Source organism: Sus scrofa, chromosome 2 (genome assembly GCF_000003025.6).
Source record: "Sus scrofa isolate TJ Tabasco breed Duroc chromosome 2, Sscrofa11.1, whole genome shotgun sequence".
NCBI lineage: Eukaryota > Metazoa > Chordata > Mammalia > Artiodactyla > Suidae > Sus > Sus scrofa.
The window spans coordinates 89989907-90014795 of NC_010444.4; the positions used below are offsets into that span (position 1 = coordinate 89989907).

Here is a 24889-nt window from a genome sequence, read left to right on the forward strand (position 1 = left end):
TGAATGGAGAAGAAAGAAAAACTCTTGGTTATGGTAGAAAGTCAACTAATAAATGGAGAAGAAAAGACAATCAGAACATAGCCATCAGTCAGTCAACAAAGTGAAAAAATGATTCAGGAGAGAATCATCAATGGATACCAAAAGTAGCAGATTAAAGTATGATCTTTGTGATAATTAATGTCCAAGCATGTCTCCACAAGTTGATAATTACAAAGGGAAAAAAGGCAATTTTACACTGGAGAAACCTACCACATACCACCATAACTAAGTGATCAAAGTTAACATCACAAGTAATGAACAAATCATCATCATATGCTTCCTGAAATGAAGCACTAAGCAAAATACAAAATTACTTGCGAGGATTCCTGCCAAATGTATATAACGTGAATTGAATCATGAGGAAACATCAACAAGACCAACTTATGGGGCATTCTGTGAAACAACTGGCTTGCAGTCAACAAAAGTCCTAGATTAAGAAAAACAAAAGTGAAGGAACTATTCTAGGTTAAAGGAGACAAAGAGATATGACATGAATGCAGCAAGTGAACTAGGATTTTAGTTATAAGGATTTTGTTGGGACAACTGGTGAAATCCAAATAAGGTGTGCCGATGAGAAAATAGCATTATATCAACGTTAATTTTCTTGCTTTGATCCTTATACTGTGGCTATGAAAGGTAATGTCTGATTTTGGAAACAAAAGTATTTGAAAGGAAAAAAGGATATAAAACACATTTGGAAACAGCAAAACCAAAACAACCAACCAGTTTAACATGCTGCTCTGAGGAGCCAGAGGCTTAATTGTATTGAGAGAAAATGAAAAATACTTGTAATTTTAAATACGGACAAAGAAATTCAAAGAACTTGGAATTCAAAATAATACAGATGAATTATCACTACGATATAATCAAGGGTATTTAGGGGGAAAAACACCCTTTGTAATACTTCTGCTTTGTTTCATGTAAACCTTATTTTTTTTTTTTTTTTTTTTTTGCTGGAAAGTCATCAGTTGTCTGTTCTTTTTTTCTTGTTCTCATTATCGATCATTCTCAAAGGAATGCTTTTCCTTTTCTGTGTTTAAGTGATGACTTTTTTCTCTTTCTGAAGAGAAAACTACAGGTGTTTGCCCGTCCACAACTTTTCCCTGTTGACATTCTTTGAGGGGGGTGTACCCATCTATGGTATATATTAACAGAAGGGACTGCTTCCAACTTGTTCATGTGCCTACACATGTGCTGGCAAAACACCCCTTTTCAAGTGGTGGTTGGACAGTAGTTTGATATGCACAGTCAACACCCTAATTCCCATTGTTTCTCAGAGTCCAAAATAATGCAGAGCTGCTGACTTGATATAGTATATTCTCCTATCCATGATGCTTGGCTCTATGAAATCCCAGAATTTTTTAGGTACCTCAAAACTAAAAATCATCAGAAAGCATAACTATCTCCTCATGTAATACTATATAATACTCTTTACTTGGATAACACGCCCACTAGGTACAACACACCATCCTCAATATCAAATCCTGCCCACCTTCCTTGATGGCTTTTGGAAGAGAGCATCTCCAGATGAGTGTACAAAATGTGGTACTATAGGGGTGGGCAGTGGTGGGTGTGAACTGTTCTCTGGCTGCTTGCAGGGGTCAGAAGGGTAGATGGTCTTCTTGGTTCTAGATAGGAGGGCTTAATAGTTAAGATGGGCCATCCATCGTGCTTTTTAACCCAGTTTCATTAGACATGCAGATAATAGAAGTTCCAGATCTGGCAATAGAAAGATTGGCAGAGTTTTCCTTGTTATTGAAATATGCTTTTTCTGCATCTTTACTGGTATTGAGCTGCTAGTAAGGTGTCATTTTAAAGTGATATGTTGAAATTGGAAAGGTATATAGCAAGGAGTAAATAGAAATGTGAATATTAAAAAGCATATATGCAAACCAAAGGAAATTTAGTGGATATAGACAGTCATGTTACAACATAATCACGCAAAACAGTGTCTTACAAGATTGGTTGAAATTAAACGGTACGCTGAAAACCCAAATGGAAGCAACATCATCATTCTCTCCACCCCAAATATAATTAGCAAGTGTCATAGCTATTGAAACTAAGAGATAGACAGACAGTATAAATTAAATATTTCCTCTCTGACAGTTACTTAATTGAGAAGAAAATGATTGCTGCTTTAGAATTAGCCATGGATGCAGGATGATGCTTTCTGTACCATCCATACCTGACTTTAAATTCTCTTGAAGTTAAAATTAACACTAACATTGGATCAGTTTCATGTTTATTTAGCATTAAGGCCACTACTCATCAGTGAAGGTACCTCTACACATTAGCAAAAGCATCCCTTCTGGGCAGATAACCCACAGATTTCACAAATTAAAAACAGCTATCTTTCAGCCTCCTACTGACTCCCTTGACTCAGGCATCTCTGTGTAGCACACATACTATACAAATGTATGGAACAGAACTCTCTCACATATTAAAGAATCCAAGGATTCAAGTCAAGGAAAAAAAATCTCCAGAATCATCATGTTAAAATCATACTAATGATTTTAAGATGAAAGCTTAATTTTTAACTTATGCCTATATTTGTGACATCAAGAGACAAAAATATTTATGTAGTCAAATCACACCCACAAAACATGTAAGGAAAATTCTCAGGATGTCAAATACATGCTTACAAGTGTAAGAATAGCAATTTAGCCCACTGGTTCCAGGCAAATGTGTAAATCTAGGGGTAACTAGAACAGCAAATGTAATCATAATTCCTCTGATTTGGTGATTATATGCCAACTGGGTGATTATTATAGTCATTTTATAAAAATTATCATAGATTTTATGATTTACTTTTCTGAGGGTCTGCTAATCTACACTGAGTGCATGTTTACAGTAGAACTTGAAGTGAAAAAAAAGACAATTTCAACTTATACATACTTTTTCTAAAAACATGAAAATATATTTTGAATACTTAAAAACTAATATAACCAACTGTAGGGCTTTCAAAAGAAAGAGAATTCTGTTGTTAAGTGCTACAAAGTGCAAAGAAAAGGAAAAAATACAATATACTCACTGAATTGGCATTTGTTGGATTTGGCCAAGGTCTACCACCAGCTGGACCCCTATAAGACAGTATGATAAATGAAATTTTAACTGATGTTTTGAATGTTTCACAATAAGCAAAAATATCATAAAATACTAACATTTATAATTTAGTTACCATGCAGTTCTAATTATTCTTTATATTTATTTTCACAGCTTTTATATTTCTGAAGTTTAAGAATTTTATCATTTTCCAAAACAGCTTCATTTCCAAATCAAACTGCTTTTAGTAAGCCTAGATTTAAGTTCACTTACTGCATAGCCACTAAATGTGGTAATCACCTATAGCAGTAAATACATAAAGATGTTTATATTTATAAAAACCTGTTTTTGGAGTAAAAAAATCACTGAACAAATAAATAGAAACTATACCATTGTGCCATCAATTTACGTGCTGCATGTATCATTGAAAATGAAAATGAAATTATCTGTAAAATAACAATATATATAAAATGATTGCTGTTAAGCTACAAATGTATATAGAGGGTATCTAAATAATAATTTCAAAAAATTGCACAGAATATTATGTAACTTTATAAACTATGTATCAATTTATCTTTCAGTGCTACTGAGGATTTAGTTACTATTAAACAAGGGAATCTTTTTTGTTTTCATAACTATTTCAAGAGAATGACTGGAATAAATCTTGGGAAAGATAGGAGGTAATCTATGCCAATGTATGTCAATATATTCATGTTAGAGTGGAGGAGGATGTTTCCTATTTTATAGCCTAAAAGGACAAACATTTTTAAAACAAAATGAATACCTAAGTAAAAAAAAAAAAAAAATCTCTTGTCCTTAAGCTTTTAGTATTAAGTAGACCTGAATAAATACTGTCTGATAAAAAGAACACTACTGTCAGCAGGTCCTCTGTAATTATGGTCATTCAGCATTCCCTTTTCCTCTAGGAGTCCTGTGGCACAGGGATCTCGCACTGTCTCTGCAGTGGCTCTGGTTACTGCTGTGGCATGGCTTCAGTCCCTGGCTCAGGAACTTCCACGTGAAGCAGGCGTGGCCAAAAAAATTCCCTTTCCCTTTAATCTCAGTGAAAAGACTGTGATTTTTTTATTTAATAAGAAAAAAAATGTCCCCTTATTCTTAATCTAGGGAGCTTAAAAGTTCTGAGTGTTAAAGGCTGTCCAAGTTGACTATATTACCCATATTTGCTTGGAATATATACAACCATTTTGAGTTTTATTTTGAGATTCCCCAGGAATGTAAACGGCAGGGTAAGGTATGAAAAATTGTATCTTTCAGCTCTATTGGGATACTCAAGTGCAATTTTTCCCAATTCTGCTTAAGAAATAGAAGGGCAAAATAAGATGCCAGAGGACACTTGGTCAAAATATTATGCATAGGAAGAAGGTGAGAGGCACTTGTATTGTCTCTGGAAATAGTTCCCCTCTAAGATGCTGATGAGGACTTTACAATTAGTTACTGGAACACTGTAGACAGGTGATTTTTTACATACAGGATTCAATTTCCTAATGGACAGAAACTGCGGTAAAGCATAGGATATATGTTGATCAAGTAGGGCATTTGACTTGTTTGATGTTAAATAAACCACAGTAAAGAAACTGGGAGATAATTACCTTAAAACAATATACGACAGGAGTTCCCGTCGTGGCTCAGCACTTAACAAACCCAACTAGGATCCATGAGGATGTAGGTTCCATCTCTGGCCTCACTAAGTGGGTTAAGGACCCGGCGTTGCCATGAGCTGTGGTGTAGGCCGCAGATGTGGCTCGAATCTGGTGTTGCTGTGGATGTGGTGAATACTGGCAGCTGCAGCTCCAGTTGGACCCCTAGCCTGGGAACCTCCATATGCTGCAGGTACGGCCCTAAAAAGCAAAAAAAGCAAAAAAAAAAAAAAAAAAAAAAAAAACCACACCACCAATATAAGACAAAAATTTGTATACAATGATATGCAGATAATCTGATAATTTTGAAACAGTATGTTCAAACAAGGACTGTATGAATAAGATACATTAAATATAAAATAATTCTGTCAATCTGATTAATATTAAATCAATATGATAAACTAAATGTTAAAATAATTAAATATTTCACTTAAGTAGCAAATAAAAATAAAAATTAAATAACATTAAATTAAATGTTAAATTTATCCTAAGAACCATAAAATACTTTTTATTCATTTCAATTGTTTGACAAATACTATTCTCAGGTCATCATGTATTTCATATTAGATTGTATTTTAATATAATAGGCTAAATATTAATTCATTCAGATAAGCTAAATTTTCCCCAATATTACTACTGTTTTTGGAAACATTTTAGGTTTTGTAAATACCAGTAAATCAAGTGGGGGTTATAGCAGGGAGTAGTTCTGTTAGAACAATTCCTTAAATGCAGTAGTAATTCCTACTCCTTTTGAGGGCCATCAGTATTATTAAGTGAGTAATCTACCAACTATAATGTAGGCATTATTTTGAATATAAATTTCTACACAGGTATAGTTTAAAGTAGAGTATAGGATTAGCTCATTTAAAAGTAAAGGGGTGAGTTCCCATCATGGCGCAGTGGTTAACAAATCCGGCTAGAACCATGAGGTTGCGGGTTCGGTCCTTGACCTTGCTCAGTGTGTTAAGGATCCGGCGTTGCCGTGAGCTGTGGTGTGGGCTGCAGACACGGCTCGGATCCCGCATTGCTGTGGCTCTGGCGTAGGCCACCGGCTACAGCTCCGACTAGATCCCTAGCCGGGAACCTCCATATGCCTCGGAGTGGCCCTAGAAAAGGCAAAATAAATAAATAAATAAATAATAATAATAATAAAATGAAAGTAAAGGGAAAAATGAAATTTAGAGTGCACAGATAGGAGAATCAAGGCAACCATGACTACCAAAGAGAAAAATATTTTTTTCCGTAATTCATTTTGTTTCCAGATAATAACCATACAAACTTCATAATTCTATAGGATATGATCTAGGACAAGAAAGTCTAGGTCCTTTGAAATTCTTTGTCCTCTTAGTAACCATAAAATACCAAGATAGACAAAGTTTAATTAAAAATATTTTAATGCTGAATCCTACACGCTTTTGAAACTTGTAAAAATGTAGATTATTTAGAAATATAATTTCCTTTAAAAATTAATTGATAATACAGTTAAAAACATTTACGTTGTGGTTATAGTTTGTAAATTCTACTTTAAATGACCAAAATTGATTTTAAATTTTATTTCTAAATATGTAATACTAGTTATAGAAACATTAAAAGTATATTCTTATTTTAATTTTAGATGATACTATATATAATTTATCCTGAGTTTAGACCATGGAAATTTAAAAATTATATCAGAAAAACCATTTTCTTTAGAGGTGAGCAATATATACTTTTTTTTTTTTTTTTTTTTTTGGTTTTAAGGGCCACACCCGTGGCATGGGGAAGTTCCCAGGCTAGGGGTCTATTCAGAGCTGTAGCTGCCGGTCTACACCACCACAGCCACAGCCACATGGGATCCGAACTGCATCTGTGATCTACACTACAGCTCAGGGCAATGCCGGATCCTTAACCCACTGAGCAAGGCTGGGGATCAAATCCATATCCTCATGGATACTAGTTAGGTTCGTTACTGCTGAGTCGCAATGGAATTCCCCAATATTTTGTTAACAATGAAATTATCAAAATTTTATGCCAAATGGTTTGCTCTTAGTAAGAGATGAAGTTGCAGTTAGAATATGGTAATTAGTTACTTTAGTGACCAGGGCTGGGTATTTTTTACTGTCATAATTCTGTGGCCAATAAGAAAAAGTGATAAGCTAAAGAAACTTCATCCAGACATGACTGGCAGATTCCTTCTGATCCCAACACACAATAAGGTGACACTATTCTAAAGCCTTCTCCTTTAATTTTTGTTACCCGACATGTAAAAAAGTGACATGAAAAAGCCATACTACCAGTTAGAAATACTTAATTGCCATGACATAGTAAGATTTCCTTTGTTTTAAAGATAACAAATTATGACATGAGCTTCAATAAAATTTACTCTATTGAGTACAATGGAGACAATAATAAGTTTTATTTATGTCTCTTTAAACTTTTACTATGTTGGGACCAATATCAATAAAAGAATTACTCTCTCTGGCTGGGTCTTCCATACTTCAGAACTTTGTCCTTGAAGAAATCCTAATTTATAGAAAACTGAAAATGATGTTGAGACCCCAAATAAAAGTCAATAGTAATATTTAATGGAAATTTGAGCCTGTAAAGTTTAATCATTCTTTAAAAATGAGAAATTATATAAATAATAAAATAATATGTAATAAAAACACCTCAAAATATCTGTGTATATTTAAATGAGAAACGCAAATATCAAAAAAAGTCATATTAAAATTTTTAGCCATACTTTTAGTCTCCATTGTCTATGGTGTTAAAGGTCCCCATATTTATCTGTTTAAATGTATGTGAGAAGGGAATTAGACAATTTAAAGCAGCTATTTGAGTCTTTCAGATGTCACATGAAAATAACTTTTCTCTATAGTAGCAAAATGAGGTTAATCTAAAGTTGACCACATTGCTGACTGTCATGAAGAGTAAAACAGAAAAATGATATTAGACTCTTAATATTTAAAGCAAATTCTAGGTTGATCACGGTATTCAAAATCTATACTCTTTACATCTATACATAGTATTCAAATTTATTCCTTAAAAGCTATTCCATTTTAAAGTCAGAATCTTAGGTAACTTATATATATATATATATCTAAATACTACTGTTAAAAGAGTTTCACCTTTTGATAAAAGCACAGAATACCACTTCTTTTGTAGCAACCATGAATAAAGCTAAATCTTGGAGGAATTTAAGAAAAAATCAGACTTCGTGTCTACCCATTTTTACTTTACAAGTAAAAAGATGCGATAGGAAAATGTGACCTACTTTTCCTCCTTGTTCTGCTAGTTTTGAGTCTGGCTGGTACGCACCTATTAACCTATTTTCTATTTTAGCTAAAACTGCTTTCCATGAAAATGGTTCTAAATACTAAAACAAATCCCAATGTACATCAAAAAAGCTTACCTCAGGATATATCCACTGTCATTAAATGATGGCAAAGTTGTTTAATTTTATAGGTAAGTAACCAAAACGTGAACTAATAGAAAATACTTGAGAGGAGACTACCCACAACCCCTACCCAGAACTCTTTCATTATTTCTGGTAATTTTCTTTAGGCTACATTGTGGAAGTGATCCTCTAATGAATTAATGAATGTCTTTAGAAGTTCTGGGTGTATATGGAACTTTGAGGGGAAGTTAGATTATGAAAAAGCAATAAATATTCGTTAACAAATTGCATTGGCTGATAGAAGCAACTACTCTTTTGGGGCTTGAAAATCCTTTTCAGTCAAAAACAAAAACACGAAACAAAAACCCCCACCAAAACTAAAAAAAACTGTTAGTTTACTCCCAAAGTATATCCTGACTTTACAAAAGAAAATATACTGTAGAAAGTCCTTTAATAAAGAAGACTACCAGAGAGACTTGTTCCTGGATTAACAGTGGTCCCTACATAGCAAAAATACATATATTTATGAGTTTAAAACTCATAGGAATAAGGATATAGCTGTTAAAATGAACAATATGCAATTGTTTACTTCTGCAGAGTAAGTTATCTTGGTGTCATCATCTCTTCATACTTTTGTGTGAACTACATGAAAACTATGCTTATTTATAAATGACTCAAAGTAAATAAAACGTGAAAATTGGGCTACAAGTTGGCATTTACAGCATTTGAAAATGGAAAAAAGGTTGCAAGGGAAGGAAGAAAAATAGAGAAAACGTTATGAGAATGAACAAACATTTCAGCTCATGTTTATTCATTTATACTAGTTTAATTTTACACTGCACAGAAATTGAGCTGAAATTTGTAAATCCTGTTACAAACTGGTGTGACTTTAGAAGACAGAAAATAGAACACTTCACAGGGTAATAATAACATTTAGCTTACATGTTCATTCCAGGCATTCCGGGGCCACCTAAAGCATTCAGTGGGGGTCTCATTGCACCTCCATAGTTCTGTAATGATAACCAAGGGTCAGACTACCACAAAACAAAAAAACAAAACCAAAGAGGAGGGGGGAAAGAAAGGAGAGTAGGTTAATGATTTCCCTACATAACTCCTGATGGGATAAGGCCTGTGCAATTCATTCTCTGAAGGGTCCACTCTTGTACTTTTGCTTCTATTTTAACAATTACTTTGGTTCGAGTCTTTTAAAAACCACATGAATATGTATGATCATTGGAACATGTTAAGTGATTAAGGTACAGTTACAATTATAATAGTCAACATATCTTTATTCATCTGATATCCGTATAACAGTGAACTTTACCAAGCAAAACACTTCATAAATCCAAAACTATTTTTAAAGAAAAGACTTAGTCAACATGTTTGAAACTGTCTGACTCAGAAAAATTACATAAAGTCTGAAAACAGACAGGTGCATCCAACATAAAGGTGAATGCAAACTTCTGTTCACAGAGTAATCAAGAGAAAAAAATGTACTAATATACGAATATATCAAATATATGAAGACTAAAGTATCCTTAAAATATGTATGCATGAATTATGATTCAACAGGCTTCTGTCAATATCTACTATGTGCATTAATAGGATAAAAATATGTATGTTTTAACATGCACATCATCTTAGTTTAGTTTCCATAAGGATCAAAAGATTAATTTTAATATTATCATGTTAATATATCTTGACACTTATCAACCACTTTCATGCTGACACCGCTATTCCTCCAACTTTTCTGACTACTCTTCAATTTCCTTTGCTGGCTCCTTTTATTTTGCTAACTTTTCAAATGTTGCTTTTCTCAAAGTGGCTAGAACTTGAAGAATTTAGCATTATTCTAAATAAACAGGCATTTGTGGGTAATCTTATCTGCTACCATTAGTTCAATAATTATTTATATATTTGGAATCTCAAATCATTTATAGTTTGTCACGCTCTCTCTCCTAAGCTCTTAGATAACTCATATTTTAACTTCATGTGGGTTGTTTCTAGATAGATACCATTTCACACTCAACATATCTAAAAGTTGGAGTTCGCCTGATGGCTCAGCGGTTAATGAACCTGACTAGGATCCATGAGGATGAGGGTTTGGTCCTTGGCCTCACTCAGTAGGTTAAGGATCTGGCGTTGCCGTGAGTTGTAGTGTAGGTCACAGACACAGCTTGGATCTGGTGTGGCTATGGTGTAGGCCAGCAGCTGCAGCTCCGATTAGACCCCTAGCCTGGGAACCTCAATATGCCATGGGCGTGGCCCTAAAAAGCAAAAAACCCAAAACAACATACACAAAAACACACAAAAAAATCTAAAAGTAAACTCAATATTATCTTCTCAAGGCTGTATATTGCCTTCCTCATTCAGTTCTATGTCATCACCTGCCATACAGTAGTTCAGGCCAAGAACCTCTGGGAGCTCCTTGATGTTTCTTTCATTTCAATTGCTGTATCCAGTCAGTTACCAAAGCCTATTGATTGTACCTCTGAAATAGCTCTTTAAATACTGCTTTGCTTCCTATCACTCATCTCTATCGTTTACTGACACTAGTACTATCTTAGTTTCCCTGACTTAGCTCATTCCCCTTCCAATCTATTCTCCATACTGCCTCCAGAACTGTGCTTCTAAAACTCAGTCCTATTATGTCACTTAAAAGCCACAGTAACCCACAACGCCTACCAAAGGCTATTCTTCAGCGTGGTTCTATGATGTTATTCACAGATCAGCCCTAGTCTATCTTTCCTGCCTTCAGTTCTTATAAATTTACCTTCTTCTCCTACTTTCAACTATACTGTCCAGAGGATTGGATTTCTTGTAGTTCAGAAACATGCAGTACACTTTTACACTCATGTTAACTCATCTGCTATGGTCTTCTTTGTAGTAGGTACTAAGATGACAAGGGAATGTTCAATGAGAGAAGGTCTGTTAACACCAGAGAGTAAGCCATAGGTTGTAAATAAATTACCCAGTTTCATGCTCTTCTCATTATTTGCTTTTTCTTTCAGGAAACCTTGTTTGAACATCTCAATTGTGTGTGCTTTGGGATAGGAGAATGGTGTCTATCTACAATGAGTCATTGATTAAAAATATCACTGTTTCTTTTAACCTCTGGATCAAGCGTGGTTGTGTCAGTGGCAGTATTGTTCAGGAGTCTCTGAGAAGAAAGTCATTGGGAACAAAATCTGAATGGTAGAGTGTAACAGCAGTTCTTCACCAAAAAACTGCCCCTCATTTTTGATCTTAGAACATCTGTGCTTTATTTTATCATGGAAAACATTAGTTTTCCTTATAGTTCTGGACATAGAAAGACACTGGCCTGAATCTCTGTTTTTGCCCTATTTTCCCTGCCCCTCCTTCTAGATGTGTGACTGTAGGCCAGTGCTTCTCCCAATGATCCACTCAACCTTAAATTCCTTATCTGTAAAGTGATAATATCATCCCTTTTTTTAAGCTTGTTGGAGGAAAAATGAAATCATGTAAAATACCTACTATAGGATTTCCTGTCGTGGCTCAGCAGAAACGAATCTGACTAGCATCCATGAGGAAGCAGGTTCGATCCCTGGCCTTGCTCAGTGCATTAAAGATCTGGTATTGCTATGAGCTGTGGTGTAGGTCACAGATGCAGCTCAAATCTGGCGATGCTGTGGCTGTGGCGTATGCCAGCAGCTACAGCTCTGATTCAATCCCTAGCCTGGGAACCTCCATATGCCACAGATGCAGGCCTAAAAAAAAAAAAAAAAAGGAAAAGAAAAGAAAAACTATTATAGTGCTTGGTGCATTAAAAGCATGATACTTGGCCCTCCTCCCTGCCTCCCTGAATGTCTTACCACTGTTATAAGGGGCCAATTTAAACAAGTTGTCTTCTCATTTTCCCTTGAGCCCTCAACTCTTAACAGAATTACATGTTTGTTTACATACTGACTCCCTGACAGAACACGCATATTTATTTTCTCAGTTTTTTTCCTACCGTCTAATGGTTTTTCTTTACATATTTGCATCTTCTACTGAACAATTAGTACCTTGAAGGTAGTGTCTGTTTTACTCAGCTTTGCGTATCTAGTGCTCAAGTATCAAAGTGTGCAAGTGTCATAGGAAATGAGTAAGAAATTATCCAATACATATTTTGATAGTTTCAAGATGTTTTCATTTTGCATATAGTCTGAAGCAAACAGAAAACAGGAAGATAAGAAAGATAACAACTGGCTTTCCAACTGGTAACAAAGGCAGAATGGGAAGAGCTAATTTAGAATCACTGAATTTTAAATCTGATGGCAGCTATACAATTCCATCTGGTTTAATATCTCTCCCAATGCAATGCTCCTGACAAAAGGGCTGTTCAGACTTTGCCTGGAAAGTTTATAAAGAGTTTTTCCATGATTGGACAGTTTAGTTTCTAGGAAGTTCTTTCCTATACTGAGCTAAATTCCATTTCTCATTTTAGATTTGAAAATACAGTATCAGTTTACTCTCTGTACATGAGAGCCTATCACATTTTTCTACCTCACATTACTCCACCCCCAGGACTTAATTTGGAATTCATGATTATGTTCCTACTTGTATATACGTCACTGATCCTTCAGATTTCTAGAAGAACTAGAACTAGTTGGATAGTCTTGTTGAATTTTCCTGTTAATTGTCACATGGTACTTGCTGAGGCGAAGAACACAAGCAAGCCAAGTATATCTTACTATAAAAGCCAAGTAGAAAAATGACTTTAAACATGGTATAGGGGAAGATCTTTTTCTTGATTAAACAGGTAATTTTGCTTTTCTATAGAAAGGATACTGATATCAATCTAAAAATCATGTATTCCACTGAATTTAAATTTAAAACAGATTAAGGAGTGGTAAAAATGTGCCAGTATTTGGAGCAAAGTTTTATTTCTTCATACATGCAGTATGTTTTAACATATTTACTATGTTCTAGGTGTGTACTTTTGCCTACATCAGCATTATCTAAGAATCATTAGATTATAGATATTCTAGGAGCTCAATTATTCCAATAGATAACTACTATCATTCTTCACATTGGTCTTCAGATGAAAAAATTTTGGAAATATCAATGATACAAAAGACATGTGTATTTTGTGCATAAAGCTAGAAACAATATTCTAGAACTGTTTCTATAGTTCTGCTATAAAAAAGCAGATGTATTCTGTTCTTGGGTAGCATCTGTATGATTAAATATCTGTCATGAAAGCTGTTTTTCTACTATCTTTTAAGAAACACAGTTAACCCCTATTACAAATCTGTTTATAATCTGTATGTTTTATATATCAGATGTTATGAGTAAATATCTCACAAGAATCCTCTAATTCAAATGATTTTACTTCACTTTTTACCTATTATACCATTTATATGAATATGATTCCTGTTTTCATTTAAGTACATGATATGTGAAAATAATTTGCTTTAACCATAAGTACTTCATATATTGGAATTTTAAAAATTGTAGGTATTTCTGGTTTCTGAGCTATTAAGTTCATGCCAAAATACTTTATCCCAAATTATAAAGAAATAGATAGCAAGGATATTAATCCAAATGGAAGAAATAAATTCCTTTCTTTGGGTTTGAATATGCAAAGAAAGAATTCATACTATATGATAAATTTAGTAAAACTCTTCAATAAGAGATTACTCACTGTTTTCTTATCCTCTGTTGTAATTTACTAAGAACACAAAACACAAACACTTGGCTGGATATTTCTAAAACATAAAGACCAGTATGCTTTTTACTTCTGCATTTTCATATAACTTACATAAGCATTGGTCTATCTTTCAAACACTACAAAACTGACTCAAATCAGACTCTAATTTTTTAAAGTACTGAAAATATTAGTATGGGATGACAAAAGCTCAAAGAGCAGTTAGCTGAAAAGTAAGTGAACAGAATGAAGAATGACTAAATGATAGGTAACAACTTTTGATGTATATTTAAAATATATCTGCTATGAAAATCTTTTGAGGGAAAAAAAATCCCTCAAGTTGTGTACAGTGTAATTGGCTGGCTTAGTTCCTCAAAGACAAAAAGTATATTTATCAATATAATATCCTACAGAACTTATAAATTCTAATTGCTATTGATAAATTAATGATGGTTGGACATATACATCATCAATCCCTAACATGAGTAGAAATAGGGAAAAATAAATATATAAATCAGAGTTTTATAAGAGCTTAAGAAAATACATAGGAAATAACTGAGCCTAAATATAAGAAATGGGTTTTTTTCTGACTTTGAGGCTCTCCCAAATAAGTATATAATAGTTTTTTTTTAATGTGATACGGTATCTCTGAAAAATTTGTGCTTCATGTCTCAATATAGTTTGTATATATAGTTGACCCTTGAACAACATGGGTTTGAACTATGCTGGTACACTTATATGTAGATTTTTCTAATATATTATTGGAAAACATTTTGGAGATATTTAACAATTTGAAAAAACTTGCAGATGAACCACATAATCCAGAAATAGCAAAAAAAAAAAAAAAAAAGGTATCTCATAAAAGCATAAAATGGATATCAAGACACAAGTCTGTCCTTATAAGGCAAAACTCCGTATTTAATAGGAGTGAAATTTAATATAAAATCAACAATGTGTCAATTATCATACTGTTTTAAAACTTTGCCTTCATGGAGTTCCCGTCATGGCACAGTGGAAACAAATCCAACTAGGAACCATGAGGTTGTGCGTTAGATCCCTGGCCTTGCTCAGTGGGTTAAGGATCTGGCATTGCCGTGAGCTGTGGTGTAGGTTGCAGACATGGCTCAGATTCTGCGTTGCTGTGGCTGTGGTGTAGGCCAGAGGCCACAGCTCCAATTAGACCCTAGCCTGGGAACTTCCATATGCCATGGGTGTGGCCCTAAAGAAAAAAAGAAAAGCTTTGCTTTCAAAGAACTACATTACTGTGCAGTATGTGCCTTTCTCACTCTTCCTGCCCCAGCGGGAGAAACTGTGTATCAATCTATCATCCCATGTAAGTAGTTTAAAAAATGTAACAATGCTTACAATGCTGTATTGTGAATGTGACTGCAATGCTGTATATCATAAAAATGTTATAACAATTCATTCATCAGTATATAGGCTAGGCTACCATGATGCAACTGCATTGATTATCACACTGGGCTACTGTAAAGCCATTATACTGCTGCTTCTTTGTTATCAGCAGCATAATAAAGAACTGTGTTACCTGTAGATAAATAGGAAATTTTCCACAGTACTTTTTCATTTTGATGTCCAGTGTTAGAAATACATGTATTATCTCAGTGTTTTGTATAATTTAAGACAATATTAATGTAAATACTGATAGATGATTCATCTTGTAAGCAAATGATGTAAAACTTATGGTATTGATAAATATAGTACAGTACTATAAATGTATTTTCTTATGATTTTCTTAATAACAGTTTCTTTAGATTATTAGAATACAGTATACAATATATATATAATATACAAAATAGGCATTAACTGTTTGTTATTGGTAAGGCTTCCAGTTAGCAGTAGGCTATTAATTTTTAAGGAGCCAAAAGTTGCACATGAATTTTCAATTGCACAGGGGTTTGGTGCCCCTAACTCCCACATTATTCAAGGGTCAACTATTTATATGTTGGCTAGAAAACTCCTACGTCTACATTACATTTACCTGGGTGTTAGATTCTTAATTCTGACTCATTTTGACACAGAATATTTAACTTTTAAAAAGCAGATACATGAAACAAGCTCCTAAAACTGTCACTTAAAAAGACTATTCTTAGAATAAAGAAAGTAAATTAATTCACTCTTTTAACTGGTGATATGATACACTAACCTCTAGCTTAGGAGGAAGAAATTTAAAATTCTGAATTCTGGATTAGTTTCTTTGAAATATAACATTACAAGATTAATTTATACCCCATGCAGTTTTCTCAAGAGACAAAAGGATATTTTAGCTAAAATGTGTGATACCCTGGAACAGAATACTTTAAAATGTTATTAATAGCTCAAATAGGCTCAATTTTGATGTGGACTTCTGGGAAATTTTGATAGAGGAGTAGGCTAACATCTAATGTATACTGATAGAATTAGGCATGTCCCGTAAAAGCCATTTTAACATTTATTTCTAAATGGTTCTCTATTGTTTGCATATTTTGTAAAGAAATATGGTAGTATATAATAAACCGTTAATGGTATTCTATAAAGACTTATAGAAATATATTTAATGCTGCTTACTAGATTTAATTCAGTCAACTAGGTTTTATTTAACTGTCTTACACAGCTATCTTTTATAATACTTGACACCATTTTTCTTATTTCCTTAATACAACTAACAAAAAGGTAATAGTTGATCTTTTTTTAATAGTAATTACTACTGTGTATTTTCTCCCATGTACCAAAGGCATATGTGGTAGCCTCTGTTAAAACAGGGTTTATTGTTACAGCAATTTGGACACGTCATAGATAATAGGTCCTCAAGAACCTAACAACCATGTTATATTAAGCCTTGAATGAATATAAGCACATACAGCACATAATGTAGTCTGTATAAAAAGCAAAAAACTCAGCCTCTAGCTTCCTGCACTGATTATTTACCTGTGGTCCTAAGGGCACCATTCCTCTTGGAGGAGTCATTCTCTGCATTGGCCCACCCATATTTGGATGTCCTAAAAAGAGAAAGAGTGTGATGATATCAGCAGTGTAATGACAATGAGTGCTAAACCAGAGGCTGTAGCCTCCTCTCTGCCTAGTGTTGCATCTTATTTACTAAGGGACTGATTCATTTCTATCACCTCATTCTGGCTTCCTTACCACTACCTATCCACACTCTCCATCAATGTCTTGAAATTTTCTTCCCACTCTGTGTTGAATTAAATCGCTCACACCATATGCTCCTTTTTCCTTGGAACAGTGTAATAGAGCCACACATAACTGTTAGAAATTATATAAAAGTTTTTAGAAGTTACTAGTCAAAATAAGGGTTTTAGAAATTTAATATTCTGTTTCTTACATTATCACTGCCTTCACTATCATGCATGATTAAGAGGTGAAAATATAATCACTTGGCCATGCTACCTACAAAAACGCAACTGGTATAATTATGGAAAGTCTATACAAAGAAAATCTTCCTCAAAAAATACAGGATTTCCTTTGAGATTCTGCACATCAATTTTACTTTTACTTCAGAGTAGTCACCTTGTTGTCGAGTTGGGTCCATTCCACTGGGAAGTAATGGCTGACTTCCTGGGACACCTCCAAGTGCCTAGCGTATTTAGTAAAATAAAATAAAAAGTAGTATTGTAACAATTTATAAAATAAGTGCTTTTAAAAGTATTTAAAAATTTCTACAATTAAAGGATGCATTTCAGTATTTCATAAAATTTCTTATATTTCACACTCATTTATGAATTGTACAAGTCTGTACACCCAGTGTAACTTCATAGTTTTAAAAATATTATACTTGTCCCAATTTTGTGGCAAACAAAATTGGCACTTGGGGGGAACAAAATATAGTCAAAAGCTGTCCTACTTCCTCCTGAGAAGTACAATGCCCATCCCCAAAATAAATTTACTAAAGATATTAAAATAACTAATTTTGCTTTTTAAATGAAAGTTCTTTCTACAGAGTATTCTACTGATTGGGGTTGAAATGGCAAGACTAAAATGCCAAGGGGCCAATGAATGTTATTTTGGCTGGTTATATTTTCCCTAAAACTATTTAGAAAAATAATACTCCAGTTAAGCTCAAACAATTTGGATGAATGGAAAGAGAGATCTAAAAGTGAAATGAGGTAGAGATTAATAGACAGGGTTTATTTTATGCTGGTGTGTGATACCGGGTACATACTGAATTAGAAATTCTAATAGTCATTGAGCAGCACTTAGAGTTGGACCAAGCTATAAATGATTTAAACAAACTGATCTGACGTAGCATGTATGTATACACATATATGTATAATCCTGACAATTGGCTGGCATTTCTATAAAGGTTTAATAATTTACCTTAAGTAGGAATATTTTGTCTAATTAGCTTAAAATTTCAAATATTTCAAAAGAAATTTGATATTAAAGAATTTATATATCCAGATCAGAACTGCTTGCTTAATTGTCATCATTGGGATGCAGTAGAGAGCTGCCAATTTTAAGCATTTTTCAAACATTTCTGTAATCTTTGATTTTTTGTTTATAAGCACACCCAACGCCTATTTGAGTTCCTTCTGAATGATCTATTTTAGGCTTACCTTTCCAGACTAATTCCCTGCCACTGCCCACAAGGACATTCTAACTTTCAGTTCTACCATAATTCTTTCATTTTTTTTCCAATTCTTGTACTCAATCAACAATACCTAAATAGGAACCGTTTAAGGCAAAAGCAAAACAAAAGTAAACACAAACTAAAATTAAACTATCTCTCCCAAGGTCAGAAACCCTTAAGTGCTTATTCTGACGTATTTTAGATCTCAGTTGAGGGATCACTTTCTAAGAAAGTTCTTCCATATAATCCCAGTTTGGGAGAAGTTCTCCTTCTGTATGCTTTAAGATATGAATATATTTTTAAAAATTTTGAACTTATAGAAAAATTGCATAAACAGTACAAAGGATTCCCACATACCCTAAAACTGATTGCCCCAAGAGTTAACATTTCACCACATCTGGCCCTTGAGAGCAAGTTGTAGATATTTTGCCTCTTCACCTCTTAAGTACTAGAGAGTACAGTTCCCTAAACAAGAATATTCTCCTACATAACCACAGCACAACGCTCGAAGTCAGGAAATTGACATTGATGTAATGCTACCATCCCAAAACACACAGGCCTCATTTAAATTTTGCCATTTGTCTCAGCAATGTTCCTTTTATCTCTGTGGGACCAGGATCTCATGGAACACATATTGCATTTAGTTGCCATGTCTCTCCGTGCTCTTCGAAGTCTTTTCCTTAGTCCTTCTCTACCATCTCCTGAATAGTTTTGGAGAATGATTCTTAAATTTGAGATGATCCTTTGAAGTGTCTTCATGACCCAGACATGCAGTATTTCTTAGAAGGAATACTGCAGAAATGATGCTATACTCTTCTCCACGTGTCACACCAGAGGGCGCGTGATGTTTACTCATCCCACTACTGTTGCCGTTAACCTTTACTATCTCTTTGTGTTGGTGTTGGCATGATTTCTACAACATTAGATCATTACTTTTCCCCTTTGTAATTGATTATTTTTAATATTAGAGCTATTCCAAGACTCCAACATCCCATTTCTCATCAGTATTTTATCAACTCATCAGCCTCAGCATCTACAGAAAACTTCTAAGCACTATGATAGCTGCCAAACAGAAATATTCCATGTCTATCATTCTTTTTATGCTTATTAGCTGTCATCCCACTGAAAGGAACAGCTCTCCCTTCTTACTGATTCATTGACTGATGCTTAGAGATTCCTACTCTAATCTTTTACTATAACCATTCATTTCACTATTCAAATATCCAAAATTTGGCCAGTGGGAGGCTCTTCAAGCTGGCTCTTTTATCATTTTGACATATTCCCATCATATTTTGCACATTTCCTTACTGGTACAAGATGTTTCATGTTCATTTCATACTCTTGCTGGGCTAGCTCTGTAACTGGACCTTTCTACAAAGGGCCCTCATTCCTTCTAGGGGAGGTCAGCATGTTAGGCACCAAGATCTGGGTTCTTAATGTGTTCACTGTTAGCTGACCACACTGCTTTTCGGCTCTCTCGGTAAATGCTGCATTCAAAAATCTATATGTACATGTACACACAGATATGCACATATGCCTACTTAGGACTAATTCCATATCTGTGTGTTTGTGTGTATGCTACATACCTATACCATAAATTCATACACTCTAACTCAATTCCAACCTAAAACCTTCAAAATTATTTTTAGCTTTCTTCTTTCTTATGTAAATATTTTCCCCAATGGTGAGAAATCTGGCATTCATTATCTTTAACATCTTATTTATTTGCTCAATCAATGTATTCATTTGCTTAATATAACCAATCTTCTGATCATGATGGCCATTTTTTCTCTCTGGCACTCCTCTTTGCCTCCTTGAATGTGTTAGCATGAAGAGGAGTTAAGGGCTTTTATGTGCTTTTATAGAATCTTACATCTTAGTTTTATAAAACTTAAATATGATCATGGCTTATTTTTCTCTGTATCCCCAATAGACTGTAAGATCAGAGAATGTGGATCCTATCTGTGCCTATTGATTAAGAGTAATAAATATTTACCGAAAAAATAAAAGAAATATAGTTTACACTGGACTGTTTTAGGAATCATCAATGATAATGTCATAAGAACGGACTGGATTTCAAGAAGTGAGAAGAAAAAAGACCAAAAAATCAAAGATATAATTTTCATTAAACACTAAGAAGAGGTAGGAAAGGAAATAAATTGAATAGGTATGAAATTAGCAAGGGGACCAACATTTTAGAATGCATAAAGGGAGTTTCAAGAAGAAAAATAGTCATATTGTCAAAAGTTACAAATAAGCGAATTAGGAGGAGGGCTGAAAATATATGTAATCAATACTATCTTCAATTGTGAGTTTGAAGTTCTTGCTTTTTTTAAGTCTCTAACTGGTTTGAGTTGTATACTCTGATTTTGAATTTATAATTCTCATTGGTGACACCGTGTTTTATTACCATTTTCTTCAAAAATTTAGTTTTCTTATTTATCTTGTAATGTTAGAACCAAGTCTTTCTGTTTCTCTTATTACTTAAAAATATTTCATCCTATAGAAATCTTGATCAATGTCAAGCTGTCTTTAAAACTGAGTGTCTTTACCCAAATTTAACTCGTTAGTCACCAGTATTTGTCTTTTGGTAAGTCAAATCTCTGTTAAAACATTTTTATCAGTCCCAGGATGATCAGATGATGGTTTTATGTATTGAAAAGCCACAGTTACTAGATTCTTTAAAACTTTAGTATCAGGAAAAACAAATCTATACATTTTGTGGGTTGATATAAATTTGCATGTTTGTCAACATGTTACATGTATCCCAAAGAGACTTAATTAGTTACTCATTTCGGCACATATTCTTTGTTCTGTAAAAGATCTTCACTCTGACAGAGGCAGTAACACTATTAATGAGGATGCTTAATAATAACAAACATAATATCAACAGTAATGCAGGAGTTCCCTTTGTGGCTCAGCAGAAATGAATCCAACTAGTATCTATGAAGGTGCAGATTCGATCCCTGGCTTTGCTCAGTGTTAAGGATCCAGCGTAGCCCTGAGCTGTGGTGTAGTCTGCAGACAAAGCTTGGATCCCGCATGGCTGTGGTGTAGGCCAGCAGCTGCAGCTCTGATTCGACCCCTAGCCTGGGAACTTCCATATGCCGCAGGTGCACCCCTAAAAAAGTAAAACAAAAACAATAATATATACTTGTGAGCCAGTCTGTCTGTGCCAAGAACTGTGCTAAGTTCTTTATTATTTCCCTCAATGCCTATAATAATCCCATAAGATTATTATAAATCCTTTCTGATGATGAGAAACTGAGGTTTAATACAGAAATAAGTTTGTTAACTTGTCCATGATTATACTATTAGTAAATAGCAGAGCTAGGACTTCAAATCAGATCAATGTATTCCACAAGTTCTATAAGATAAGTCTGAAATCTTAGGATTTAAAGTAAATGAAATAATAAAATGTTATTAAATGTTTTTTAATAATAAATGAAGTAATTTCTTGCACAAAAAATTACTTAGTTTACAAAGGATTCATCATATAATTCCAATGGTGAGCCCCTCTAGGAACTTAAGATTCTGGTATATATTTCCTCGAATACTGTTAATGTATATAGTCTGCTCACAAAGACTAAATGCCCAGTGATGATTAAAAAATAGTGAATTTATCAATGCCTTTATGACTCAGTTAACAATTTTGACCTACCAAAAATTCTTTAATGGGCCCCCTCAATTACTTGAAATGAGGTAGAATCAAATACAAGAAAATCTGAAACTAGAAAGGAGTTTAGAAATATCTGATCCACTCTCATTTAATCTGTAAGAAAAGCAAGGACTGAAAAAGTTAAGTGACTTGCTCAGGGTCATACAATGCTGGGCATTACTGGCATTTGGACCTAAGATACTCAACACATTGAGGTCCCGCCAACAGCACCACTGTCATTTTTCTTCTGTAAAGAGGCAATATAAGTAGAAAAGATACTAAAATGAAGAAATGTGACATTTCGGTGTGGAAAGACATTTGTCTCCAAAGCACAAGTGACATAGACATTTACTTATTTTTATTTTTTCTGTACCTCAACTGTGGTAACTGCTCTGTCCAGTATAGTAGCACTGCCACTTGTGGCTACTTAAATTAGAATAAAGTTAAAAATTTGATTCCTCAGTCACACCAGCCACATTTCAAATGCTCAAAGGTGCTCAAAGTACTAGAACTACTGCATATAACGATGCAGATACAGAACACTTCTCTCACCCTAGAAAGTTCTGTTGTATATTAGAATGCCAGTTCCATAAGAGAGGGACTCCCATTAGTTTGTTTTCCAAAGTATCCCCCATGGAGAATGGTGCCTGGCACACAGTAAACTGAACAAATATTGGTTGAATAATTGAATATTTCAGAGAGTGATTTTTGTATGGCGCTAAAAAATTTCCAATCACATGTATAATGAATTTTTTTTATTGGTTTATGTCCAAAATGGGAATATCTATGCCAAAAATGCTGTAAGATAATGAGATATGTTTTGGCAAAAGAAGTAAATGTACCAAAAAGCTGTACCACTAACTTAAATTGAGTAAGATGTCAGGCAAAAAATGTCTGTGCTATTTTGAATTTGTTAATTTCCTTTGTCCTGCAAAGGTAGAAAATAATTGGAAAAGATATATATCTCAGGACATGTTCATAAATCAAAGTCATAAGGAAATAATACATTTTGCATTGCGTTTCATTGGATTTAAAATAACAATTTAAATACTTTAACAGTATAATTAACACAATAAAAAAATGACAGTGATAGAAAGGAATGTTTTAAACTTGTCAAACTATTTTATGCTTTCATATAACCACTGATTTATATTAAACAGGCAGGACATAGTTAATTTTAGAGTTTAAAATTTTCTATAGTCATCTTTTTTACAATTTCAGTTATAAGGCCCTTATTATTTATTCAGTAAGGAACATATTTCTCTTTATGCAGCTGAAGTCCTTATCTTATGTTTTCATATTAATATCGTTAAATAAAGGTCAAATTCTAAACATGAAAAACTTTACAAAGACAAAATTATTAAGAAAGGAACATGCTAAATAGTATTTATTCTGAAAATAGAACATGTAAGGAAAAATAAGTATAGTATGTTATAAAATATTGGTAATATAGGGGAATATAGTAAATTTATTTTCAGTATATTAGTACATGTCCCAGTAACTTTTTTCTGCCCAAATGCCTGCTGATTTTTCCCTATCTGAAGTGAAGAAAAGTCTTTTAAAGATTGCCTATCCTTAACAACCACTATGTTTTTCCTTGTATCATGTATAGTAAGAACTATATATTAACATTAATAAAGAATAATCTTATATATCAAATAACCAAAAGAATAAAATATCCGTACTTTAATTTATGCATATAATTAATATTATATTTATCCAATCACAAATGAAATTCCTATTTAATGGAAACTTGAAAAATGCAGGAATAGAAAAATTTCTAATCCTACCACCCAAAAATAAAGGATATAGTCATTAGTCTTTTTGACGTGTGTGTGTGTGTGTGTGTGTTGTGGGGCAGGAAGAGTGTTGAGTGGTGGAAATGAATTTGTATAGTAATATGGCAAGGGTGACAAACTATCTTTTGTGCCTTTTTTACATTTGGTAATAGATCACAGAGAATTTTTTTCATATCAATAAATTTAATTCTATAACATGCCTTTAAATAGCTGCATACTATTTCATCATTTGGATATACCATAATTTATTTAACCACTCATTTGTCTATTATTGGACAAATATCTTTGAGAGTTTCAGTAGAACGGTTATATGTAGTGTGCTTTTATTTATTTATTTATTGTCTTTTTGCCATTTCTTGGGTTGCTCCTGCAGCATATGGAGGTTCCCAGGCTAGGGGACTAATCAGAGCTGTAGCTGCCAGCCTATGCCAGAACCACAGCAATGCAGGATCCGAACCACGTCTGCGACCTATACCATGGCTCATGGCAATGCCGGATCCTTAACCCACTGAGCAAGGCCAGGGATTGAACCTGAAACCTCATGGTTCCTAGTCAGATTCATTAACCACTGAGCCACAATGGGAACTCCTGTAGTGTGCTTTCAGAATGTTGAAATCAGTTTTAGAATTTAAAATGGCCAGTTGCATTAACTATGTTATTTCAGAGTTTCAGGAATGGTGAGAAATGGAGTATAAATTCTCAAAATTCTGTAAGATCAATAAAGCAGAAGTTTATTCAGGTGTCACTTGTTAATAGTCTCTATTTATGGCTGTCTTGGTTTCCTTAGCATAATATTGAATAAATACTATTAATTTTTCAGATTAAGCATTTTATCTATGAGAAGCATAAAGACCTCCAGGTTATAGCTGCCTCAACACCACCAACCTATTTTGACAGCTGAACAAATTTCAATTTCTGTGTTCCTGCATAGATATTCTTTGCTATCTTGTATATTTCTGTAATTTTACTTGTGTTTCATCATTTTAGATACTATTACCTTCCTGCATTTTGGGAGCATAGTGATATTATACCATGTTCCAAATATGCAGAGTATAAGCCATTGTGGATTTAGTCCAGAACCA

The 24889-nt window shown here is 33.8% G+C and overlaps 1 protein-coding gene across 5 annotated transcripts in view; it reads right to left on the reverse strand.

Annotated features, from left to right (window-relative positions):
* Positions 1-24889, reverse strand: part of SSBP2 (single stranded DNA binding protein 2) — a 303158-nt gene that overhangs the window by 29774 nt on the left and 248495 nt on the right. For 2 of the 5 annotated variants that reach the window (XM_021084509.1, XM_021084507.1), the window contains 4 exons: positions 17291-17357; positions 16691-16761; positions 9058-9149; positions 3071-3119 (listed from right to left, as the gene is read on the reverse strand). In XM_021084509.1, coding sequence (XP_020940168.1) covers positions 3071-3119; positions 9058-9149; positions 16691-16761; positions 17291-17357 — 279 coding nt within the window. The remainder of the gene's footprint in view (positions 1-3070; positions 3120-9057; positions 9150-16690; positions 16762-17290; positions 17358-24889) is intronic. The other 3 variants (XM_021084510.1, XM_021084508.1, XM_021084511.1) reach the window with 2 other exon arrangements.